The sequence below is a fragment of the Cinclus cinclus genome, chromosome 1, assembly GCF_963662255.1.
Source record: "Cinclus cinclus chromosome 1, bCinCin1.1, whole genome shotgun sequence".
NCBI lineage: Eukaryota > Metazoa > Chordata > Aves > Passeriformes > Cinclidae > Cinclus > Cinclus cinclus.
The window spans coordinates 139,187,710-139,214,370 of NC_085046.1; the positions used below are offsets into that span (position 1 = coordinate 139,187,710).

At 41.4% G+C, this 26,661-nt stretch overlaps 1 protein-coding gene across 1 annotated transcript in view; it reads right to left on the reverse strand.

Annotated features, from left to right (window-relative positions):
• SNTB1 (syntrophin beta 1) overlaps positions 1-26,661 on the reverse strand; it is a 110,634-nt gene that overhangs the window by 10,761 nt on the left and 73,212 nt on the right. The window contains exon 4 of the mRNA XM_062491391.1: positions 2,917-3,056. Coding sequence (XP_062347375.1) covers positions 2,917-3,056 — 140 coding nt within the window. The remainder of the gene's footprint in view (positions 1-2,916; positions 3,057-26,661) is intronic.

Genomic DNA, 26,661 nt, shown 5'->3' on the forward strand with positions numbered 1-26,661 from the left:
GTTAAAGGACTGTGAGAAGATTGTAATCCTTCTACCACTTTCCAATTTTCTCTGCTCATTATGTCTTGGGTAGATTAAGCATGACTCTGTACAGTATCTGGCACTGGAGTTTTCCAGTTTCAGCAGCTTTTCAAATATGCATTAGCTAAGCAAAAATGTTTTCCCAAGGACTCATAAAAATCTGGAAGATGGGAGCAGCTAAGATTACAACATGTGCTCTGCAGACTTTCCAGGTGAAAAGTTCTAAATTGCACTGATCAATGCACAGAGGGGATTGAAAAACTTGTCACGAGGAGGGGAATCACTGACCGAGAATGAACACAGAAGTCAATACCAACAAAAAAACTGCTGCATTTTTTTGCTATAACTGCACTCAGTGTGGCAGATCATAAAAGCAGGATCCTGCAGGTTTTAATCAAAGTCATCCAAAAGAGGAGGTGTAAGATTTAGGGAATCTGTCCATTTATGGAATCTGCTGTGTATGTGTATATGTGTATTTATCACATTGTGACTCCATTTTGAACATTAAATTCTGTATATTTGTTTGTTTTTTTTTTTAATCTGGATGTTATATTCATTGATAGTAGTAAAATATCACAGAAATAGGGCTGGGATGGTTGTCAAGAGGTCACCCAGCACATCCCCCTTCACAGAGCAGGGCTAACTATGATGTGTGTTACCCATCCTGCAATGTCCCCAGTGATGAGAAGCGCACACCTTTCCCAGAGAATCTAAACCAGCACCTCACCAATTCCCTTCCACAATTGCAGTCAACTATGTCCTGTTGTGTTCAGGAGGAATCTAGAAAAGATACTCACTTGTTCTCCTTGTGTCTTATCTTCATATCTGAGAACTATTGACATGTTTTCCAGGAACTTCTCTAGATTAAGCTACTAAGGTTTCTTAAATATTTCCCTCCTGATATTGTTTCTATGTTATATATTTGCATTGCTTTCTTCTAGACCTTCCACAGTTAACTGGCATCTTTTTGGAAGTGCAATGCCTGTCATGAACATGGAGTATCACCATGATCACCTGAGGCTTTACTCATTCTCTGTAGTTAGATATGATTACTACATCTGCCCAAAATGCAACACTTCTGCTATAACCCAAGATGATTGTCTTCATCTTCCCTTCTCAAAAACATAACACCTTAGATTCAAACAATTTTATCACAGTGCTCACTCAGGTGCTTCCTGGCAGAGCAACTACTTTCTTGCTTATATTCCACCCCAAAACAGCAGAGGTGATTTTTCCCCAGCACTGAACTTTGCACCTGTCCTTTCTGAGCTGCACCCTGGCTTTCTTACCAATCTGGTTTTCTTTCTTCCCAGTCTGTAAAGACCCTGACACATGTGCTGTGCAACTTCTCATTCCCCTCCAGTATGAAGACCAGTGTTTTCCCACTGAAGAAGGTATCCCATCAGACAAGGAGATGACCATCCCCACCCAAGGCAAGTCCGTCTGCTATCCAATGTGACCTCTTGAGAAAAAATAATCAACAGGCCCCAAAATGTGGACTTAGACTGATGCAGTAAGTTGGTCTCACTGATGATGCGAGCTGGCAACACTCAGCAATGAGTTCTCTTTACCCATGACATGTGGCCAGGAAGGGGCAGGGTGCACTGCAAGATGCCCACTCACTTCAAGGAGGATTTGAGCTCATGTGAAAATGAAATCCCGAAAAAAAGGGGAGGAAATGCATCACCTTCTGCTGGGGTGCTATTGCTTCTCAAACTCTAAGGTGTAGTGACACAGGTGGACACAGGCTGCAATACTTTGTCCAGATTTCACTGGGACTTGTCACCTAGAATTGTAAACATCCAGCACCATACCCTGCAGCAGGCTGCAAGCTGCAAAGCTGGTGTCTCTCACCCCATGTAAGGGTAAAAAAGGGGAACTCAGAAGGTGGCTTCCAGAGAAGTCTGAAAGCCCTGTCATTGGTAGGTAGACTGGAAAAAACCAACCATCAGTGTAAATCAGTGAGTTCAGTTTTGTTTTGTTTTGTTTTGTTTTTGTTTTAATATAATGGCTTAGCAGCAAAGCGTCAGTTCATTTGGGAAGACAGAGAGAACAAAAATTAATGAGAGTGCAGTAAGAGACCCACTGCTTCTGGCTGGGGCAACCAGCCCTTCTGAATGAAAACTCATTGAAAATGGTATAATAGAGGCCCGTAGCAAGTCTGAAACAAGAAACAACAGCTCTTTCTCAAGCCCTGTGACCATACTGGCAGAGAAACATTATTAAGATTCACATCAAGAAGCACAGATAGTTTCCACTGCATAAAGGCAACCATGGGAAAGCTCTCTGTGAATCAGTGTTAACGGATACCTTCAAAATAATGCAAATGCTTATTTCCAACTTAGATACAAGAATGTGTCTTCCTAGCTTACCATTTTAAGCTAAAAAAAGACAGGAATTAATTTGCTAGACCAGGAACAGAAGCTGTGCTGAAAGCATCTCCACCACATGTGGAACCCTCCAAAAGGCCCAAACTGGTGGTGTAGAACTGGCACACCAGAATGTCGAACTCAGGGCAAAAAGTTCACTTTTATTTTGAGCCTGGAGAAGCAACTGGAAGTCAGAGTGTTTCTGCCAAGCTCACAGGTCTGCACACTGAGATAGGAATCTCAGGAGATTGAGGTCTCGGCTTTTTTAGCACTCCTGCCTCTGTATCCAGGCCAAGTGGCCACATCCAAAATCCCAGTGAGTTTCTGGTTGTCAGCCTCAGACAGAACTTGAAAGGGAGAAGAAGAGGAGTTAAGCTCAGCACAACAGTCCACTGAAGAAGAACCTGCTTCTCCAACCACAACATTTCAAGTGTGACTACAGCCGTGTACCCGCTATACCCATTCCTGGCTGACTCGGCTGTTCCCACTGCTCCTGAAAGGAACCATGATAAAAAAGCAAAGGTACCTGGTGGCAAGCAGGGGATAGGTATGCACAGGGCTGAACCAAGCTTCCTTCATCCGTGGCATGCTCTCATATATTAAGAGGTCTTTCTCTGTCAAAACCACTAACACTGGCTTCCAGTGCTTCTCATTGTCTCCTGGCACCTGGAAAAGAGCAAAGTCTCAGTGAAACAAGAGACAAAGTTACCACCATGCAAAGCCAGATGAGACAAACATGTTGAGTCCTGGGTGAGAAAATGAACTCAAGTTTTTTACTTCTGTGGCTTTTTGACATTTCCCACCTGAATTTATAATCAGATGCAGCAGAAATGGAATAACATGCAAAGTCATCTGCTGCTACCATTAGCACTGCCATTTCCAGCCTTCCTTTACTACTGGCTACTCCATAAATGCAGTATTGGAAAACCACTGAGGTGGAGCTGGCCATTAGTTAGCTGTGGTATGCATGAAAGGACCTTAAATGTATATTTATAATGTGCACCATTCATGTGCAGCTGGCACATTAACCTGAGTCTTGGACACTGCTGCTGCTGTTGCCATTTTAAAAAGCTTCAACTTCATCACTATTAAAGAAGAGTGACAGGTAGCAAAAACTGGTGCTTTGGGAGTAGCTGTTTTTGTCCTTAGCAGTTCACTTTTTTCTTTTTTTTTTTCTTCATTCATACCATTCTTCCAGTTTTAGAAATGCCTTTATAAAGAAATCCAACCTAAATGTGGGGTTGATCTCAAGCATTGACTTGGTGGATCTGCCTTCACATTTCTAACTGTTCTGTGAAAGTTGTCTAAAGACTGGAACATCAGAGTCCTTTACTGGCTACAGAATCCAGATGTAGAATTATATTTTGTGGGTTAGATGTGTGATGTCCACATGGCAACACAATTACTGTTACAGAGACTAAGTATTGATCCTGGTTTTTACTTCTACTCTGGCAGCATGGAAGTGTCTTAAAACAGTTGGGAATATGAAAGGACCTTTGTTTCAAGCAAGAATGAAGCTCTTTCACTGACAAACCAATCATTTTCCTTTTGGTGCACATAAAGAAAAAGAAACACTGGTCCACAGCAACACTCAGAGCCATGGATTCAAACACAAACATCTTGGCTGGCTACTAAAAGGAATGAAACAAGTTCTGAAATTCCCAGAGAATCTGCTTGTCTTCATGACTCCTCCACTAAAACCTTTTCTGGGATAGAGAAGCAGCTGTCTGTGCTGTTCTGTGGTTGATGCCAGCCTACGAGTCATGGGCATGTGTCACTGGGCACGTAGTTGGGTGGAGAAACATATAAAAGGGATCAAAGTTTGGCCAGGCTGGGAGTGGCACATCCCGGTATGATAACTCAGAACCACATCAGAAACAAAGCCTATTTTATACAAAGATAGGCCCCCACAAATTCCTAAACTTTTAAGGGCTTTCAAGACCAATGTAACACACCTTTGCATCAGAACACCAATGCCCAAAAGCAGACCTTAAACTAAGATTTTTGGCTTGTGTAATTTTTAAGATGCATTTCTCCCTCGGAACTAAGCTTTTCCAATGTTTTCAGCATTACTTGCTCATAGGTTGTTCGTGTCTCTTGAAGTCATAAACAGTTCATGGTTTCAATTTCTACAGAAGCATTAATACCTATTTACAATTTTCTTGTGGTGACAGTTTCTTGAAATGCAATGTTTCATTTTCGAACAGGGCTGAATAAAGAAGCCACATAATTAACACACCCATTACTACACTCACAAAAGAATGCAAAATCCAGAGTTCTCACAGTCTCCATATACCATGAAAATATTCACATGAGCAAAAAGCATCCTCAGCTTCTTAATACCACAGCTATTAACTACAGTTAACACCCCAGTTCCTAGCGTGGGAATATAGAAATAAGTGTCACAGTTAACGTTAACATTCAATGAATGTTAACATTTAATTTTGGGCCACCTTACCTGTGTTCTTTAACTAGAAAGACTTTAGTACACACTTTTGAAGATTTCCAGAAAATAAAAAGGAAGATAAATATGAAATCTCTTTGACCACAAGCAATCTAAAGACTATGGGAAGCTGTTCACAGCTTTTCTGCGGAGCCATCTTGCCTGTGTAGCATTTTCAATCACATGTTTTGCTATCAGGTGGCTGGTCAGACAAGAATGACTTCAGAAATTTGGGAAACACTGTTCCCTGTAAAGCAATTACAGGAAAAAGAATAAAACTCATTTTGCCAGCTGGTTCCACAACTCTACAGCTGGACAGCTGTAACTATTAAGAGACAGAATTTCCAGCATGAATGCTGAAGTTAATGACTTGCACTGTGAAGCCCACAGCTTTGCCCCAGTCCTTCCCAACAGCAGGGTGACTGTGGAGAAGATGTGGCTTGGTCATAAAGTACTGAAGATTTTTCTCATGAATAAGTGACCTTACACTAGCTCTCCTTGTAGGATGTATCCCTAGTTTGTAGGGTGTGTACTGGGAAGAGGCGAGAGGGGAATGATGTTTGCCTGTGCTCTGCTCTGAAGCTTTCCCCAGTGAGAAGTGCCATGCAATACACACACTTCTAAGCACAGTTTATAAACCTTACTGGGACCATAGCTGCCTCACTGATAAGGAATGCTGGTGTAAGCAACACTGCTGCTATTTCAGACCTGAAGAAGGATTTGTGTGCCTGAGAGCCTGTCTGTTTTTTTCCCAGCTGTAACAGCTGATCTAATAAAAGATACTGCCTTTCCTTAAAAACCTTGAATTGCATCACTCTTCCCTTATTTTGTAGGGTTTGGATTAGGCTGTAACAGCTGATGCCATTCTGTTCAACAGGCCGTTGGCATTTCTGGAAGGTGTTGAAGAGAACATGCTGTCCTATAAATGGTAACAGCAATTTTAAAAAGGAAGAAGAGAGGCTGCAAATATACCATTGGCCTACAGGGCACATCTATCACAAATCAGCATGGGAAATTAATCCAGATCAACAAGTGTCATACCAAGCATGGGTATAATAGCAAATTATAAAACAACACAAAAACAAAAGCAGAAAACACACTGCTTATGGGCAACTAAGTGAAGGATTTGTTCAAGTTTTAAAGGTGTTAATATTTGGCATACCATAAAGATAACATGAAATGCCTGTGTAAGACTAAATTTAAATATTGTTTGAGATACATTTTAGAGGCATGGTTTTAGATAATGATTAGGACCAGCTCCTTACCCAGAATTTTGAAGAATTCTGGCACTTGTACTACAGTTTCTTTGCTCCAGTTCCCACTTGCACATGTACTATTCAAAGTGCATTGATCTATGTTGCAGACAAATAAAATCACCATTCACTCTAAAAAACTTTTCAAACTCAACCCTTTTTCAAAGTCAAAACTGCTAAATCAACTCCAGATGAACTACAGAAAAGAAAAGTCAGTACTCCACAACAAAATGAATCAGCTGAATTTTGCTGGTCTTCTGGGCACTGCTCAAGTACCTCCAAACAGGTTCCAGTATTCCCTCTATGTGTCACAGGGGTCACCGCTTATATTCCCAGGTGAAATTCCACTTCAAGTCAATGAAGCTGTAAATGTTTGTATCAGAAGCAAACTTGATTTTTTTTTTTTTTTGTTTCCAAGACATACTCTGCCCGTACATCAAAGTCTGAAAGCACAAACTTGAAAGGGAGAACATTTTCTAAGAAAATAACCCAAGTGCAGTGAAGAATTGTTTTTGCTACTCCAAACCTCTTTGCTCTTCATTTACTCACCTTGTTAAGTGGAAACACTACTTTCTCCCGTATGCACTTCTTTGGTTTACCTTTCCAAATTCAGAAAATACTTCATGTGCTGCCAGGATGAAATCTAATTGTTTTTGTGTATAGTAACATGATGGCTGGGCTTGGGACTCCAGCAGAGGAGACCTGTGTTCATGACTTGCTCAGACAGACTCCCCTTGCAGAGCCAGGTTAAGTGTTCTGTGTTAGCTCATGGACAGTCTGTGCTGGGATGGAAAGTGCTCCTGTGACACACAGTGGGAACAGATGGAAACGTGGGGGCAGACAAAACATGTGCAAGAGCAGCTGCTGAATTCCACAGCTACACGGAGACCTGGCCATCAGCCTTTGGCTGACACAACCGTGCCTCAGTGCAGGGCACGGGCAGCACGCACAGGGCTGGGACATGCCAGACCCCACAGCACCAAGGACATGCCTGAGATCTGGATGCCTCTGGATGCCTCTGCAGTGCCAGGCTTTGCTTTGGGACCAGATCTGTGATGCTGAGGATGACTGCAAGCGATGACACAAGCTCAACTCTACCTGTATGGCTGCTCTGCTCCTGCTGATTTCTGGCTGCTGCTCACAATGTACCCTCAAGGAGTAACTCCCCTGGGACACAGCAGTGTTTCAAAGGAGCCACCTGGTTGTGCCTGAAGTGATGGGGAACCCTGTCTCCTCCAAAGGGTATCACAGCTTCCAAACCTTTGACCATTTTCACATATAATTAGTTGCCATAAAGACAATGGGCATCTCAATGGAGATAAATCCTTTTACAAATTGTTTGGACCTTTGCTCTTTCATCTGCCAGGTCTCCTTTTCAAAAGGTCTCCTTTTTTCTTTGAATTTCAATTATTCATCTACTTCAGGCTGTCAGGAATGGGTGAAAAAAAATACTTTTAATCTGTGAGGCTTACAGATAATTAAATGAGAGGCACTGGTCTACTCCGAAAAGCTGTTTTATGTTTTTGTTACCTTGAAATGGACATTTCAATTACATTCCCTGTTTAGTAAACAAATTATAAACTGCCAACAGACTCCACTGAAGCAAGTATCCAAAATGTGTCTTTTCAGAGACCACTTTAAAGGTATCAAGTTTATATTTACAGTAAGTGGTTTGTTTAACCCCCTTTTCCAACACCTCCTCCCAAATCCCAGACCTACACTATTGTCTTGCACAGAGCACAGAAGAAGCAAACAAGAAAGACTTTTCTTGCTATTTTACCTCTTCCTTAAAATCTCTCTGTGCTGACAAGTCAGATTTGACACAGGCTGGGATATCTTCTGCTACGTATTTCTTGCCTTTTCATTGTCTTTTGATGAAGGGTTACGTCCATGTTCAGAATAAATTTGATTAATTTACAGAAACCCACTTGTCAGTTCCTGAAAATAACAGCTGGGACTGAAAAGGGTTTTTGCAAGATGAACAGCAGGGATGCAGAAATACATCCTGCAAACTCCAGCATATGCAACAACGCTGATATTTGCACAAGCTCATTTGATGGGAGGCAATTTGCCATGCAGGAGTGGGTGTAAGTGACAGCCGTAGGCAGGGGATATCAACACCTCCCATACCACATGCAGCTGAGATGTGTTTTGCTGTTAAACTTTGTAGTTTTAAACAGGAAATAATGTGCACGTTGTTTAGGGTTTTTAAAAAAGTAATGAAAACGTGTCTGGTTTTGTTTTTCTCTTTCTTTTTACCTCAGCAATGGCTCAAAGGTGGCTTTTGCCATTATCAGATCTGGATTAAAGTCAATGCACACATGAAAATCCCCCAAAGGGCACAATATGCCTCCTGTAAGCAGTGAGCAGCAAGCAAGGGATGCTTGCAATTGGCTAAGGTACCAGAGCTGTGCAAGCAGCCAGAGCCACACGGGCCAGGTGGGAACCACAGCAGGGATCACACTGATCCAGCAGCCCCTGCAGCTCCCTGAGCAGAGCCCAGGAATACACTGGCAGCCTCAGCTACAGGCACTGCTGGCCATGGACAAGACACTCATTCTCAAGATAGGTCTGTTCAATTCTGAACTCCTTCTCATTTTCCTTTAAAACAACAGGGCACAAGCCAACTTTTGCCAAAATGAACACAGTCAAACGCATCAATACAGCAATATTTTCAAACAATGTCCTTACTCTCTAAACTAATGGGATTTTCAAATAGATCTGGCTCATATCCAAAGACCTCTAAATGCAAGAAAAGTACCTAAGTGCTGTGAACTCACCCATGCAAGAGTGGCGGGTGATCTTAGACCTTTCCTACAGCCAAATAGGAATGCCTGATCCTAATTTTGCAATAGAGGTTAGTTCCAGAGTTTGGTGAAGTCAACTGGAATTTTCCTAATAACTCTTTAGACCAAGCCCTTAGGAAACAAGCCTGGAAGGTTCAGTGTCTTCCACACTACAGAGAAGATGGAGCCAAATTCTTCTTGGAGGTGCACTGGAAGAGGATGGCATTCAATATACACAAACTGAAACAAGGGAAATTTTGATTTGATACTCAAGAGAAACCTTTTCCATATGTCATGGTGGTCAAATACTGGGACAGACTGTGAATAGCCACCCCTCAAGTGACCCCTGTTGTGACCCTAGTCACAACATGACTAGCAAGGGCCTGAGCAAGCTGCTCTAGTTGGGTCTATTTAGAGTAGGGGGTTGAAACCCTTCCAAATTATATTATTCTATGAGTCTATGAAATACCAGAAAAACTGAAGAAGCCCAGATTTGGATAAGAGAGTCATCATATAGGAACTCCAGATTTGAATAAGAGAGTCATTACATAGATTGCCCCTGAGTTAAAGATGGTTGTATAATTATTCTGTTCACATACAGTTTTCATGCATGAATTCCATGAATGTTGCATCAGTATGAATGCAGTAGTAACACAAAATAGTTCTCACTGCTAAAGGGTTTGCAGGATGATTTGCCTTGAGCCTTAAATCCTCTAGAGCTATATAAGAAGTGCATCCTTGATCCTTCTATCTTGACAAAGTCTAACACTCTGCATTTCCATTGCAGCAGATTAAAGATAAGAAATATAAGGGAGTGAAAAACCCAGTGTCACATAATTATATTACACATGTTAGTTTACCTTAAGTAAAAATATATTACAAAGCAACATGAGAAAAATTTAAAATCCTGACGTCTTGGCTTGAGATCCACAGAAACTGATTACCTAAATACACAGAAATCCAAGTCCAGGGGACTCAAAAAGGGACAAAATGGTAATTCATCTATTTTTGAAATCTCAGCCTTGACCCACGATCCTTCTGCTATGCATGTACTTGGGATTTGTAGGTCCATATTCTTCAGTGAGACAGGAGATTCTAACTTCCTGACAATGTCAGGAATCTTTCCAGGGAAAACCAAACAGGCAGTATGCACAGGAGAAGGCAAATGCCCCACACCACTTGTTAGGATATTGATTGCTTTTCATCTTAGTTAAACTGACCATTGTGATTTAAGAAGCATGTTTGTGCTTCCAGGGTAAAACACATTTTCTTCTACTAGCAGTGACTTCAGACCATGACAACACTGTGTGAAATTAGAGTAGTAGTAATTTATGATAGCAAAGCTTTGCAAATAGCAAAGGTCCACTCCTGAAATGATAGTGTTGAACCAAGTTACTTCTTAGAAAAACCTGCACTTTGCTATCTTTTCTTGTTTTCATTTTTATTGCTTCTCAGAAATTTCCAGGGGAGAGTGGGGAAGGTAAGAGGACATTTCATCATTCAAGGGCAGTGGTCAACCTGTAAGTCACAGAGACAGATGCAAGGCAGGCACACAGGAAGGTCAACACAGTTCCACTGGCCACTGAGGCTCATCAGGAGATACTGGACAGCTGAAGTTCAACTGACTTCAAAGACAACTGGACTGGGAACAAACCTGGACTGGAAGAGGTCACATTTTTAGTACTGCTTATAAAAGAGGCACAGGGAGGGAGGACTAAAGGGAGGGAAAGATCATTAACCCCAGGCTTTTCTAATCAGTTATACTGACTGAAGAAATGAATGGAAAGCCTGAAGAGTGGGGCTGAGCACAAACCTGCTATTTATAAGCAAAATACTGTAAAGTGGAGGCAATCACAAGTATTTACCTCCATGACCTGTCAGCAACTGTTTGATCTGCCAGCACCAATGTTTCACACAGTAATCTATCTCTCTTCCAGCATGCTCACAACAATACATTCAGGATAGAAGTGAAGATGATACTAGCAGACACCTTTGAATCTGTTGTGTGTGCATGAATAACTTACGTGTGGGGTGTCTGGGCTCTTCAGACTGCACGTGAGAGTGGCTGTAAACTTGCTTTCTGAAATATGTCTCATGAACATATCACCAAAAAGCTTCTGGCAGCAGCTATCTGAAGTTTAATAAATATTTAAATAAAAATCATAAAATTAAAATGTGGTAGAAACTGTACTTCTAAGATGCAGCTTAGTTTAAAGAGAGGTGAGCAGCTGTGTTGTCTCCAAAATAATCACTGAACCCCGAAGAACTAAAAACCTACTGCTAGGGGAAAAACCTGCACTTCCCTTTAAAATGGAGCAGTCTTCTTGCTCCAGGAAGCCAGTCTTGCTGTGAAAAAACAAGGAGCACAGCACAGTCATGTGTCTTCTGCTTCAGTACACAGAGCTGTTTTGCACATCAGGGCTAGCTACAGAAGGGAAGGGATTCTACTTTGTGTTGGAGGCTTTGGAAGCTCTACCACATCCCCTGTGCAACTGCCCAAGAACAGAGATGGTTACTCAGTGACAGGGAAAACAGGCATGCTCCAGGATACCAGGAACAGCCACTGATCCCTGCTATGCCCTGCAGGTTACTGTGTGCTGGAGTCATGCTGTGAGCAGAGTTCCGTTCAAGCCAAGGTGAAACATTTTTTAGGGAGTACATCATCATCAGTGGGGCATAATGGTTATTGCACAAGAGCAGAATTCATGTGCAGACACCATAGTTTCAACTCACTGTCCCTAAAAGGTCTGTAATTTGCAACTGAATCTGACCTCTGCTGATTGAATGGGTTCCACATTAAGATAAATCAGTAATAATACCCATTGCCTCAAAAGATACAAGTATGTCATCTTTCAATCCAGTAAAAGTGTGTGGATTTCTAAATATCAGCTGAAGAACACTTTTCAACAGCATCCAATCAAATGTGAATGCTGGAGGTGGACTTTTGATTTGAAAGCAGTTTGCAGTTTTTAATGATGGCTGAAACATGAAAAATGCAATTTGAAATTGTTACAGTGCCTATTTGGTGAAGGACAGGTAATCATCAATGTCTACATTAAAACGATAGTGACTGAAATCTGTCCCAGGAGATGTTCTGTGCCTTTGTCTACCACACTGTCATCCCAAATATTCAGTCTCAGAAATAATGGCCCATCATGACTGGTATCTTTTGAAGACTGACAGATTTTACTACTTTACTCGAGGGTCATAATAAATCACAAGTGCTGGAAGAAAAAAATAGTAGGGGAGCAATACATAGAGAACAAGATGTTTCATTCTCATTGTTATGCTGTCTGAAGGACAATCCAGAGTACTGTGTCATTTCAGGTTGTCATTGATCAATATTCAGTAATACTGATAGACTGCAATGCAACTAATGACCTCAGGCAAATGAGTGAATTCACTACATGCCTGGCACAAAAATGTGTTACCTTCAAAAAACAATTAAAAACTGTATGCTATGCTTCATCAACTGGAATTTTGAGCTTACGGAGAAATATTTGGAACCCTTATTAAAAAAGGAAAAATTCAATTAGAATTCTTAATAATGTCACTTAATTTTTGAAGAATGTGGATCAGTCACAGATGTCTGAAAAATTTGGTGAAAATTAGTCACAATTTGGATTCCAAATCTACTTATTAAGATTTATCACAAAAAAAAAAAAAATCTTACACGTCTTTTTTTCTGGCTGTCAGCTTCAAAACCATTTGATTATTTGAAACTTTTTTTTAAATGGTTACAAAGTCTGTACCTCCATCATAACAATGACAGATCTCCACAAGCTATCTAAAAAACTCAAGCAACATATCTGCTTTTGTTTTTTGGGGGGGAAGGGACAGAGTGGGAGAAACTTAAACATGCACTTTTCATTTTGATTTATCATATTCAACATTTTCTGATGGGCAGGTTTTTTTTTTTTCTCCAGAAAACTAGCTGAGCTCCAAGAGACCTCTGTTCACCAAGGAGGTACTCAGTTTGCTACACCTTGGCAGACAGCATGAAGAGCTGGGAGAACATCCAGCAGGTCCTTCTGGTGGATCTTGGCATGAGGGGATGCCAGGGCCTCCAGCCATCACACCACACCACACCACACCACACCACACCACACCACACCACACCACACCACACCACACCACACCACACCACACCACACCACACCCCACCACACCACACCACACCACACCACACCATCACATCACACCACACCATCACACCACATCACACCATCACACCACACACCACACCACACCACACCACACACCACACCACACCACACCACACCACACACCACACCACACCACACCACACCATCACATCACACACCACACACCACACCACACCACACCACACCACACCACACCACACCACACCATCACATCACACACCACACCACACCACACCACACCACACCACACCACACCACACCACACCACACCACACCCCACCACACCATCACATCACACCACACCATCACATCACATCACACCATCACACCACACCACACCACACCACACCATCACATCACACCACACCATCACATCACACCACACCATCACATCACACCACACCATCACACCACACCACACCACACCACACCATCACATCACACCACACTATCACATCACACCACACCATCACACCACACCACATCACACCACACCATCACATCACACCACACTATCACATCACATTACACCACACCACACCATTACATCACACCAGTCCTTCTCTCTTCCCAAACAACAGGTCCAGTCAGGTGCCTTCCTGAGCTGGCTCCCTCACCAGCTGTGCCACTCCAGGAACCTCCTAAATGACTTGAAAGATGAACACTGCTCAGGGGAGGACAGCCTTTGTTCCCAAGATTTGTCTAGCCTGTTCTTTAAAGCCTTTCCTGACAGAAATCCTCAGCTACTCTACTGTAGTCCTAGGCCAGTTTCACCATTAGGAAATCACTGCCCACACTGGAGCACATGCCACTGTGGTCCTGGGGTTACTGCGAGTTCAGTACATGCTTGGGAGACTAACAGAAAACTTGAATTTACTTTTTTAGCTAAAAGTAGTTTAAGTCTTTACTGTAACCCTGCTAAAGTAATTTCAGGAGAGCAATGGTCACAGAGGAAATGGGTAAGTGGGAGGAATGCAGGAGAGGAAGTTCAGAGCTAGAGGACAACTGCAGGTTGTCACCAGTCTGTGATTTGCTGGACAGCTGTCACCACTAACTGTGTGGCACACGAAGAAACACACATCCCTAATGATGTAAAATAATTGGCAAGGCAGCTTTAATAGGAAACCACTGTTACCAACTGTAGTCAGCCAAATTTCCCTTGGGGATGTCAACTGAGGCTTGAAAATCAGTCAGAGGTTTGCCTGGTATTTAAAATACATTTTTAATTCTGCTGATACATCAAGCCTTTTTGCTTTGCTGACATTCCATAGTTTCAGGCTTTTCTCTCTGGCTAGGAACATACAATAAAAATGAGAGCTCAGCTGTCATAAACCCTATTTATTTCAGAAGATGCAATTGAAGAAATATCCCTAAAGTAAAAGTATTCTCAAGCTATGAGGTTGCTACCTATAGTCAGGATGTGAGCTGCCACTTCCCAAGAGCCATTCAAAGAGACTTTCCCAGATCTGATACTGTTTATATTACAAGACCAGGTAAGATCACAGCCCAGGGGTTTAAAAAAACCAACCAAGCAAATAAAAAAAAAAACCAGAAAAAAACCCCCCAAAAAAAAGACAAAAAAACACAAATATTGAAAGCCACATGTTAATAGAAATTACGAATATTCAACAGAGATACACAGGGAAGACAAATAAAGACTGTTCTACTTGGCAGTTACCTATGCTGAGCTTTCAGTTAGCCACACAGGACAAATGGCTTTAGTGCTGTGCCATGTTATTTCATCTAGATTACTTTAAAATACACAGTTGGGGCCATCAATCTACAGACCCAATCCTACAAATACCAGCAAATTACATACTGTAAGCTATGTAATTTTTAAGGCTAATGCTCTCTATCTTTTCTAATTCTCAGTGTTTCATAGCTTTAAAATAATTACAGCATGTAACTACTTTCAGAAAATTCTACTGAATTAGAAGTGAACATCTTTCTAGAAGAAAAACTTGGCAGGAATAAAGTTAATCTCCAAAGTTAGTACAACCAGACTGCATGCTACAGGTTATCTATCTGTGGAGCCAGGATGAGAAACTAAGGTTTCAGATTTAAGAAATATCCCTGGGATACATAATTTAATAAAATAAAGAACTTCCTGGTAACAGCATTAGACTTTCAGATCTCTTAACAAACATATCACCTACCCAAAGAGAAATTATTTTTGGCACAAGAGACATACGATCTCACCAACTGATTTGATCAATGGAAGCTTCTTTCCTGCTGTGGGCTAATAAATCACCCCAGCCAGCAAGTGCCAACCATTTACAGTATAAGCTGGCTCAGGATAATTTGAACATCACAGAGCTGATATAAATTCTGCACCTGCAAAAAAAGTGGAAACTCCAAGAAGACAAACGTGTGAATATTACCCAGTGACTACACCTAATTCCACCCTTGGTGTTAGAAACATACTTGCCCTGAAAAAAAACTTCACTGATTTTTCACTAATTATTTATCTTGCTTTTATTCCTACAACTGAGATAAATATTTGTCTATTTACTGAGAATTCTTTTGTAGTTTGTACTGGCCTAAGTATCTTATATATTGGTAGAAAAAATCTTAAATAATTTAGTTGAGTAACACTGAAAAACAAGATTGGGAACTATGTATTTCATTACATAGTTATATGCTAATATTCACATAACCCATTTTAGAACTAAAGCAAATGGGATTGCACATGCTATCGCATCAGCAGTTTCATACCAAAATTTCTGGATTTTTAGATACCCTGTCCTCACTGGCTTTTTTATTTCCTTAGCCATATGGAAAACAGTCAGGCACAATTAACTATTTGTCAGAAAACAATCTATTAATTAACACCATTCAGTGTGAATGGGCTGAAAATCATGTTCTTTGCTTGCCAAAAAGCTTCCATTTCTGCCTAATGTTTGTGCTCTGAACTAAACATAGCTACATATACACATCTTGACACAACTGACCAGGGCAGAAAAGAACAACTGCTGCCATGGTTTTCAGAACCAGCAGCCACTGAGATTTTCAAAAGACAGGGAGGGGGTCAGGAGAGCTCCACCTCTGCATTTCCTAAAATTCTTTACTGACAGATCCTTGATAAAACTGGGCAGAAACAGACGAAATCCCAATTAAGACATTTACTTTTGTGACAGAGCTTGAAAGAGGAAAGATTTGAGGGGGGAGGAGGGAGAGTGTTTTTTAGGCTTAACCTTAAAAATATAGGGTCTGACTTCAATTATATTTATATCCTTTCTGTTCTACTGACGTCAGTGGATTTACTCCTAAATTATGCCAGATGGAAATCAGGCTAACTATTACAACATTTTCATGCATATAACTAGCACCCCTTTAAACATATCATTTATTTTAAAGTACATCCTCAGGCAGCAGTCATGCTCAGATAGCCCAGCCTGCATCAGAAGCAGGGGTAGTCAGTGATGGGAAATGCTGAGAGTGAGCTGAAGAGTGATAGAAGGAGAAGAGAAAGAGGAGGTGTGGAGCAAACTTAATTTGCTGTTATCTGCACCTGCACATAACCTTTGCTGCTGCTGAATCATGGGCACTGAGCTGTTAATGTCTGGGGCTGACACAAGGCAACATGGAGGCTATTTGCTTCCCTAGAAGAAAAGCAGTTTGAGATCTCTGTTACCTCTGAGACTGGTATTCTTAGAATTCATTTTTTAGCAGAATAGCGTGTAAATGCTACTGTTTCCAAAACTGTGGACCACTTTGTAGTGGTTCCACACAGGGCTACAGGTGTGTAACCATTATCAGTTAGTGGTTGCCTCCTTGTCACTGTTTTTCAGAATTGTTCACCCACTTAAATGTGATCCTGTAAGCACAACCCATTCCTTCTGCTTGCACTTGCAAATATCCAAGCAGCTGTTTCAAGTTATTTGAAGAGGGCAGAGACTGAAGATACTTGATGTAACTGGGCTAACGGAAACTGATGATGTACGTGACCTTTGATGAGTGCAAACTCTGAGTCCAATCTGAAGGAAAACAGGAGAGAGGAGCTAAAATTCCTCTCTTTGAAGTCTTCTTGCAGCTGTGAAGACATAATCTTATGTGGCTATGAAAGGTTCAGAGAAGGGTGGTCTTATTCTTGCCAGTAGAGAAGATTCAATACTTTCCAACCCACTCAAGGTTTTGTACACCTGTCTGTACCCAGAGCTCTCTGCAGTTCATCAATGAGTTGCTCCTTCCACTGTCACCTTCCTCCAGGCTCCCCTTTCTCAGAATATTCCAATCTCTTCCAGTGCTGTCCCACTTTTCTCTTTCCCCCAGCTCTAATTGTCTTTCTGCATTCATCCATTTGGCTTATGTCCCAGAGGAACACAAATCACAGCAGACGTATCAGATATTTGGTCCCATGTTTCCTTCTTCCTGTTCTTGCCTACTCACATGGTTAGAGTATGGAGCAGGGTCTGCCCCTATTGGTATTATTTCTGCTGCAATCTCACACCATGGCATTCCAGCTTTGGCTGTACCCCAGGCACTTTCATACTAACATCATTATTAGTATTGTGTTTTTAGCCACAACAACCACCCCCAGAATCTGTGCTGCTCTCCTTCTCATTTCAAACTCTTGCAACAGCAAAGGAAGAATCCAACAGCAAGTCAGCTCATCCTCAATATCCAGCCTTCCCAAAACCCATAAAACCAGACAAAAACATCACATAAAAGGTTCTTACATTGCCCCATTTAAACTGTGCAACCCCTGTCCAGTCCACTCCTCCTTGCAACACTTCCAGCTTATTTCATTCCTTCCAGTTGCCTTTGCCTTGTTAACACATGCCTGCTGTTTTGGGCAAGTGCATTGAAACCTCTGTTTTGAAATTTTATGTGGGAGAACATTAATGTATTCTTTAACCCTGTGATTCAGGGATCCAAAGAACATAGCAATGATAAGCATTTTTTATGTGAAATGAATACATGTGTATGTTTAAATATGAAGTTTTAATGTATTCCCCAACCTGAAGAACCCTGCACTAAACTTCCCAGGGTGACAGAAGCCAGAGACAACACCACAACTATTTTTTTTCATAATAATGCACAAGCTTTTCATTCCACAAACAAATAGGTAAGCTTCTATTCCCATAGCAGGCTTCTCCTCAAAGTGAACCTTTTAGAGACATTTCCATAAACATCACTGGCATTTCCAGCATGAAGTACAAAAGAGCAGTGACAGCCACACTACACATTGGCAGCCACTCTGGCCAATGCCTGCAACTATTTTCAGCACAAGATCAACAAATGAATGTTTACACAGCAGCATTTGCTCAGCAGAAATGCATAAACAAAAAAAGCTCCAAGAATAACAAGGTATGTTCACACAGTTTCAGGAATCTTCACTGCAGCTATCAGTCATTAGTAATTAAAACCCAGGTGTTTCCTTCCAGCAGGGCTATTGCTACTGCAGGAACACCTGAAACTCAGAGAATCCAGAAACATCTGAGAAAACCTTTGGCAAGTCCATCTGTCTTCAACAGCAGAGTCACTACATCGAGAGCATCAGGTCCAAACACCCAGACATGCCCTTCAGACACAGCCAGACATGCACTTTGGCTCCAGATCCCCTTTTTGTACTCCAACTATTGAACAGGCTCACTGTACAAGCTAAAATGCCCTTCCAGCAATGCCACAACAATGCAGGATGGGGCAGCTTCTCATATCTGTAGGGAACTCTGCTCTTCCAGCAGATCCTGTTTTGGATACTTCCCTTCTCACCCTGTCCCGTTCAGCTGTTTCCTATCTTGCATCCAAAGTCTAAGGTTAACACCAAAGACTGGATATCTATGCACTTTGGGTTTTTTCACTGGATTTCACTGGATTTTCTGTTTGAAGCAGTAACAGTCGTCCAGCCTGATTGATCAGTTTTCATTGCACAAAGAGGCGGACACACAACTGTCTGTGATCTACAGAAATCAAATTTATTCTGTCTCTATTTCTCTGTCCCTTACATGTGGTTGTTTAAGGCTAACATTAAAATTTAAATTGAAATTGAAAATGTTGTTTTCAATACTAGTCATTGAGTAACTCTTCCTTCCTTTCCCAACCCTTCAAGTGAGGAAAACAGTCAGTATAAGGATATTGTACGTGTTGGGATTTTAGTCTATCTCTCCATAAGGATGATTAGCAAAATACTGTCTCTCCCTTGATTTACAATTGCAAAATGAGGTCAAAATCTTGTCCTTTGAGGGAAGTGTTGCTTTTGGAAATTATCAGAAACACTTTCTTTCAAAACCAGGGATGCTGGCTGTTTGTGGTAATTCAACAATCGGTCTTAAGAATTTTACTTATGAATAAAGGAGAACTTTGCTAAGGTATTGCTAAATAAGATCTCTACTAATTAAAAAAAATACCTCAATGCTCCCAAATGCCTTGCAAGTGCCATTATAGTCGTTAGATCCTGAGCTCTGACAAGGTTAAATCTAATGTTATTCAAAGGCTGTTCCCTGAAGCAGATTCCCTTTAGGTAGTAGAATCATTGTCTTACTGTTTAAACATTCAGACTTTCCTCTCTATTTCACAGTTCATAAAGCACCTTTATGGTACTGAGGTGTTTGTTTTTTTTCCCCCAAACAGAACGGAAGGCAGTTTGTTTTTCCAGCTTTGATTAAATCCTACATCCCACAAGCAGTGAACCTGTGGCACTGTCCTACTGTTTTCAATCGTCTCCTCCATTTAAGATGCCAGCACTGAATGTCTTTCCTGCAGCCCCGGCACGTTCTGCTCCGAGCCTGCCATAAACACTCCGGGTCTGAGGTTAATGTGTACACAGCACAACTCATTAGCCCTGCATTACTATCTCAGCCAAAAATCAACGTGATTGATCCAACAATATGTTTGGGCTTGGGACTAAGGCTCAAATGAGGTCTCACCAAAAGCAAAGGTCAGCAATTTGGCACAGATTTCGCTGTGCACGGAGAAAGATTTTCTTCCAAACTATTCATCAGGGGAGGTACAAATGACAACTAATATGGGCCTCATTAAAAATGAGTAGAGGAAACCCCTTGGAGAGGACAACAAGGCTCCCTTGCTATCAAATTTATTTTCAGTCCTTTTCTAAAGCTTTTATTTACGTTACAGTAAAGACAATGTGGAGCTTAAAGATAGCTGTGAGGCTTGGGGTTTAAGAGACTCATTAGACTAATTATCATGATGTGCACTATCAATTACTGTCCACTTAACAAGAGAGGGCAATTCTGCAGGCAGAAATAAATCTTTGGAACTGAAGAATCTGGAGTAAAGGGAATAAAAGGATTTTTTTTTATCAGCAGTATTTTTTTAAAATGTTAAAACTCCATTGTCAAAACATTTCCCATCTTAAAATAACTAAAATAAAACAATCATTAGTTTAAGAGTGGGAGAGAGAAGAGGAATGATACACTAAACCTTTTCAATTGGGGATTTAAGTACAGCTCTTGCAAGGATTTCACTCATACTCAAGCACTTCTGCCATAGTCAAGCCCTAAAATCAGAACTTCAAAATATGCTATTTTACATATGGTATCAGCATGTTCTTTCCTCCTCAGTAACGAAGGGTGTTGAAAATACTATTGATGCAACAATTAGTCTGCATGAGAAATACTTCCCTGCAGTCTACACAGTTGCCGTGTTGCAATCTAATTGTCTAATGGAACATTTTTGTAACTGTTCTCATGGTATTATGTAGTATAATTTTATTTTTACAGGATTTAACAATAAGGTAAAAGGGTGGTATTAATAGCCTTGGGAATTTATTACATAAACAGAGGTTGAGCATTAAAATTGAACTGGATTTGTAGAGTAGGCACTAAGTGAATGCCTTGCCACATAAAAAATTGTAACCCATATAACTTTTCCCTCTTCATTGTTCTTTTAAAACTCTCTTATTCTTCTAAAGGTCAATTCCTCTTTCCAACAGAGAACACAACTTCTCTTCAAGATATATTTAGAAAATCTGTTTATTTTTCCCTGTTAACAGTTGTTTGGCAAAACAGCTTTCAAGGCATATATTCTCCTGCTTGTACCAGCAGTGATACTCTGCTCTTCCACAGCAGCCCTCCAACATTAACCAGCTCATTTGTCCTAAAAGCACTGGTGGGTAGAGATAGCACTCCTCTGACTGCAAGCTGAGTGGGTGAGTGTGATGGGGCAATAATATGCAAAAAGAGAGGAAAAAACCTAAATGTTTCTCTCTAAATTACGGTATTTTTACTAAGAATAGCTCTACTTTTGCCAGAAGTTTTCTCTGGGGATCAGCTGAGGAACCCTGGGGGGAGAAGAAGGGCTGCAGAGCAAAGAGGCTTTTTTATGGCCCGTTTTGCTGCTTTCTGATCTATTTATTCATGCCATTAATCAAAAAGCTGAAATAGGAGTACTGTTATGCCAGAAAAAAAACAAAGAAACGATGACTGAGGTGAGAGGAATTCATACTGGGCAAAGTCTGAAGGTCAACACTCCCCTAATAGGCCCCTCCATTCCCCTGAAGGTGATTTTTAACTTCAGGAGACAACACCAGCAAATGATAACCAGGTAACTTTGAAGAGAGAGAATGCAGCTTGATGGAAACCTAATGCCCAAAAATCCAGGATTCCCTAAGACAGACAATCCCTTTCTTTCTGAGCTTCTAACATGCAGCCTGTAAGCAGAAAAATGCAGACAAATGAGCAAACAGATGGAGTGCAAGGGCATAGCTCTTGCAAAACAGTGTTTGCCAGCACCCCCACATTGCACGGCTGTGTACACAGGGTGGATCAGCCCTGGGGATGTAAGCTTAAGTCTGCTTGGCCCATAGAAGTGAAGTGGGATCCAGGGGCTGGAGGGCGTCCCCGGCTCTGCTTGGGTCACTGCTCAGGGCTTTCCTATTGCTCACACTGCATCTGCCTTGCTCTTTGTTTCAGCTGAGTTTGCCCCAAACTATTGCCTTAATGGCAGCTTGCTCGCCCTGAATAACCACTCCACAGCATCTCCAAACATCCAAGATGAGCTCCACACCTTCATCAACCATTGTGCTGGTCTGGTTTCTTCCACCTTGCATCCCACAGCTGGGCAAGAACAGGCACTTCCCTTTCCTAACCCACCACTGCTGGCACACTACTTGCATCAGTGAGAGGAGGCAGAAACACACTGGGACGGAAACAGATCAGTTGTTTTGGCACTTAAGCATTCAAAATAATTAGGAAGGCCACCCTCCACTTCCCACTGACAGCAGTGCTGGATATGAGTTCAGTAGAGGTTTCTGCTCCCTATGCAACGTATTTTATAAAGGAGGTTCATGCTGTATTTAAATCACATTTGAATACCAAAAAGCATCACTGCCTTCAATTTCTTCACTATCTTTCTTGCAGTATTTTCTGTCAGAGCCTGAGAGCAAAAAGGAACCCTTTGCCCAGCTTCTCAAAAGAGGGGGATCAAAGCCTTCCTTCATATCACACCTGCATCTTTGCTGGCCTTTTTTTTTTCAAATGAACTGTACTGCAATTATGTTCAAATAGGGCCTTTCAAACCCTTGCAGCCCCAAAAGGTGAGATGTCAAACACATGCACGAGAGGAGCTGGATCCCTTTGGACAGATCAACTGCAGCTGCCAGGACAAAAGACAGAAAGGCCCAACATCCTGAAAAATCAGCAAAATTTAGGAAGAAAACAACTCATCTACCAAAATCTAGAAAGCTCCTTATCCAGCAAAATCCAACACAGAGGAACAGCAGTTCCAGTCTGGGCTATCTAGAACAAAGAGTTAAGTATTCATGTCATGGCAGGCACACTGTGCAAAGTAGCCAGTGCTCAGAACCACATCAGGATGTGTTCCAGACCACACGAGGATGTGGTCCCAGGCTACCACCCTGCTCTGCTGAAGAAACTAAGAGAAACATCTCCCACACCTCAGGAAGGCACTGAACTCCCTGTTTCCTTTCAGCATCCTCTCCCTCCTTTCAAGCTACAGCCCAGCATTTCCCCTCGCAAACCCTACCCTGGGTTTGCTGACCAGGCATCTGCAGAGCTCCCTGTCAAAGTCTCAGAGCCATGTGGATCCTGCCTGTGGCTGGTGTCCCCCTGCCTGTGCAGGCACAGCTGACACAGCAGCAGCCACACCTCAGGCTCAGAATTCTTCCTGATGCAGGGAGGGAGGAGTTAAATAAAACTCTATGGAGAAGAATCATTATAAAAAGGAATGTGCTCATCATTCCTGGGGTTCATAGGAACGGTGATAAACACATGTTGTATTTTATGGAGAAAGCTAAGTCGTCTGCAAGCTGAGGCAGAGGGAGAGTGGGAAGGATGGGATCACCTTTGCTGGGATCTGACCAGAACTAATGCAGCCCTCATGGGAAGGGCAAGAGGATATGCAGGGCCCAGTTCACACTGAAACTCAACTTCTGCAAGAATAATTTAATACCTGAAGGCCACAAGAGGAACAACACTGTTCACTCACTATTTAACTGTGCTCTATAATTATCTGATAGAGGAGCTTTCCTTCACTACAACCAACTGTACTGCAGAAATACAGACTTTCGATTTCCAGTCCTTCATGCATTTACCACCATATTCCTATAATTTTTCACTATTTACCTATATCTATTCTTCTTTCCAGTCCCCTTGCAATGAACACTTAATTTTATTATTTGCTCGCCTCTCATTGGCATGGGGAGAAATAGCATGTGTGGTACAGATAAAGACTGGCAGAGACTTCAAAACAGTACAGTGAATGAAAAGGCTGTTCTCAGCCTGAGTTTCCCTTAATACAGCCATTTACTGGAGGCACCGAAGGCAAGGAGAGAACGATGACACTGCTGGTAAAAATGGCCTGTGGAGGAACCTCACTGAAGCTTGGACAGGAAATTACTCTTCATGCTATTTCAGGTTTACGTCTTTCCTAAGAACAGGCTGATCGTTATCCCAGATAACAAAGACTGTTAATGTAATTAAGAGCTCTGTTCTGGTGTTTTACAAAGCAAACAAATAAGTTCCGGAATTAATAAGCTGCAAGGTTAAGCAACACAGGGCAAAACCAGGATTCTTCATTTGGAGAGAAGTGCACCACAGCAAGTCATTAGCTGGCATTTAGAAGTGCAATTTCTAATTTAGGACATGGAGAAAGTTTTCCATTTGAAATTTCCATTTCCATTTCCTCTAAAAGGTCAGATCAATTTTAAGATTATAACCAGATGTATATTATCAATATGAGAAATTGCATCCTTCTTTAACCACAAAAAACAGAAGGATAGGACCAAATTGCTTTGCTCTTCTTCCTGGATATTATAGGTGGGTGGTATTTCCAAACTTGTCTGTAAATCCCTGCAAATGAGTTAGGCATTTCAGTAATAATTTCCTGTACCAAACACCCATTTTTCTAGCAGCTTATTTATCTGGTTAAGTCATACATTGATTTGTACTGGGTTAACACACAGTACTACCCAAAGCTTGCTGTAGGCTTAGCCTAAACATGCACAGGTACTTTCCAGGCACAGAAGAGAGACCTGGGGATTAGTATAACCTGGATTTTATTCCTGAAAATGCTGCTGGTTCAGACTGTGAAGCCTGATGAGGCAACCACCACAGAGAAACAGTGACACACTGCCTAAGGATGCAGCAGCTTCCCAATCCTCTCCTCCTTGCCACAGGTTCTCACTACTTGTCTTACACTGGGATTTGCCTCGGACACAAAACCTGCAGAAAATTAATGGTGTCCCTCCAAAAGTAATGACTTTTCTACCAGAACTGCCACCACCATAATGGAAGAGCTGGGAATGCTAAGGGGAACAGTGGCTGCTGCAACCACAGACACAGCCATGCCACATTTTTTAAAAAGCTGCCTAGCAGATGCTGTACTTCCTAGGAAGCTGGTTAAAGTCACATATAAATAAGATCAGGTAACATCAGACACATAGTGTTAAATAAAACGTTTTAACTATGTGGTGAGCTGGTGGTTTTCTTGTGCAAAGACATTTTAAGCTTGCTTTTACAATTTGGAAATGATACAAAAAATTTTAACTAAAGATCTCCATTTCTTTGAAAACTCATTTGTCTGATGAGAATAACAAGATGGCTCTGTTGCTCTCTACTTATTTTGCTAACCTGTGAACATGCTTCCTAAGGAAATGGTAACATTTTCATTTCATACTAGGTAAGAAAAATAACCTCAAATACACTCTCATGTCATTTTCCTAAATCTTGTTTGGACAGCCTGGACGTCTCACAATTTTCCTGTTATCACTAGCTCCTCTGAATTAGAGTGAGAGCAGGGAGATAAATGTAATACTGCAATATACAGCTCGATACTGAAGATCACTCTGCTGTGACATGCCTTGCACTTCAGCACTAACACAATGATATGGTTATCTAAGGTTTCAGGAGACTGAACAGCCTGTAATATATTAACACACTTTTCATTTCAGAGATAGTGTCAGGAGCTGAAAAACAACTCTGGTTCACCATGCTGCTTTGGTTATTTCCCCTCAGGTCTTTTCTTCCCTCTGAAACCCACACCAGCTTGGTGGGAGCAGCAACACCCTCGCCTTGCACAGGCAGAGCAACATGAACAGGAACCAAATGCTGGGGTTAAGATCTAGTGAGAAAAGCCCACAAGGTCACTTTTTCTGCAGCTTCAAAAATTAGCATTCTAAAAGACAACTTGCAGCAATTCCTATTTTTAAGTTTCTCAAAGGAGCTTTGAGATAATTTTAACAAGTGCACTGCCTGTAAGACATTTGACATCCGGAAAGGAGAACAGTCTCTGGCCACAGAAGCGCTTTTTCTTTCTTCCGAGCCTACAAGAAAAGTATCACTAGCACAGCGAGGACAGAGAGAAATGCAACAGCTCAGGGTTTCATTTAGTTTTCTTTTTATTTTTCTTAACTGACCCAGCTTGAGGCTGGCGCCTGGCTACAGTTTCAGCTGCCCCTAAAGCCAGCAATGGTTTTGCTTGTGTTGCTGAATTGGCAAAAGCTACCTTCACAAAACCCTTTTGCCAGAACACCTTATTGTGTTTGCATTAATGAAGAAAAAATTTAGATAAAGCTTTTGCCAGCAATATTTTGGTCTACTGGAGCAGACATTACAGAGTGATAAAATAAACTACCATTTCCCCAGTGTTTTAGCTCTTAGGTCAGAGCAGAATTTGCTCCTCATGAAGGAACTCAGTGGTAGATGGGTAAGTGTAAGGAGAAGAGCAGCCTTGCCTGTTTCAGCTCCTCTGTAAGTCATGAGATGTGTGGAAGTATTAAAAAGAGTGGGGGGAAAGCTGGAGAAGACATTTCTACAAGGATTGAAAGTGTTTCTGGAAGAGCAGAAACAATACACATGTGGAAAAGCTCCTCAATTTAGCTGACATTAATTACTAACAACTTTTTTTTTAATTGGTTGCTGAAAGTATCTTTATAGGGAACAAATAAAAAGACAAGATGAAAAGATTAAAACACACACGTAACTATTCATCTTTGCACAACTGTTAAATGCTCAAGTCTTGCTGAAGTGAAAAGACAAATAAACACAAAGAGATGAGGTGCGCACACACTTCATTATGAACCAGCACTTGGCATTTCTCTTAGTTACAGAGAAGTTTTGGGATGCTGGTGACTAATACAACTCCCTAATCCTTGGTCAGCTTTAGAAACCTTCCTCATAAGGCCAAGGTTAGGACAAGGGTATT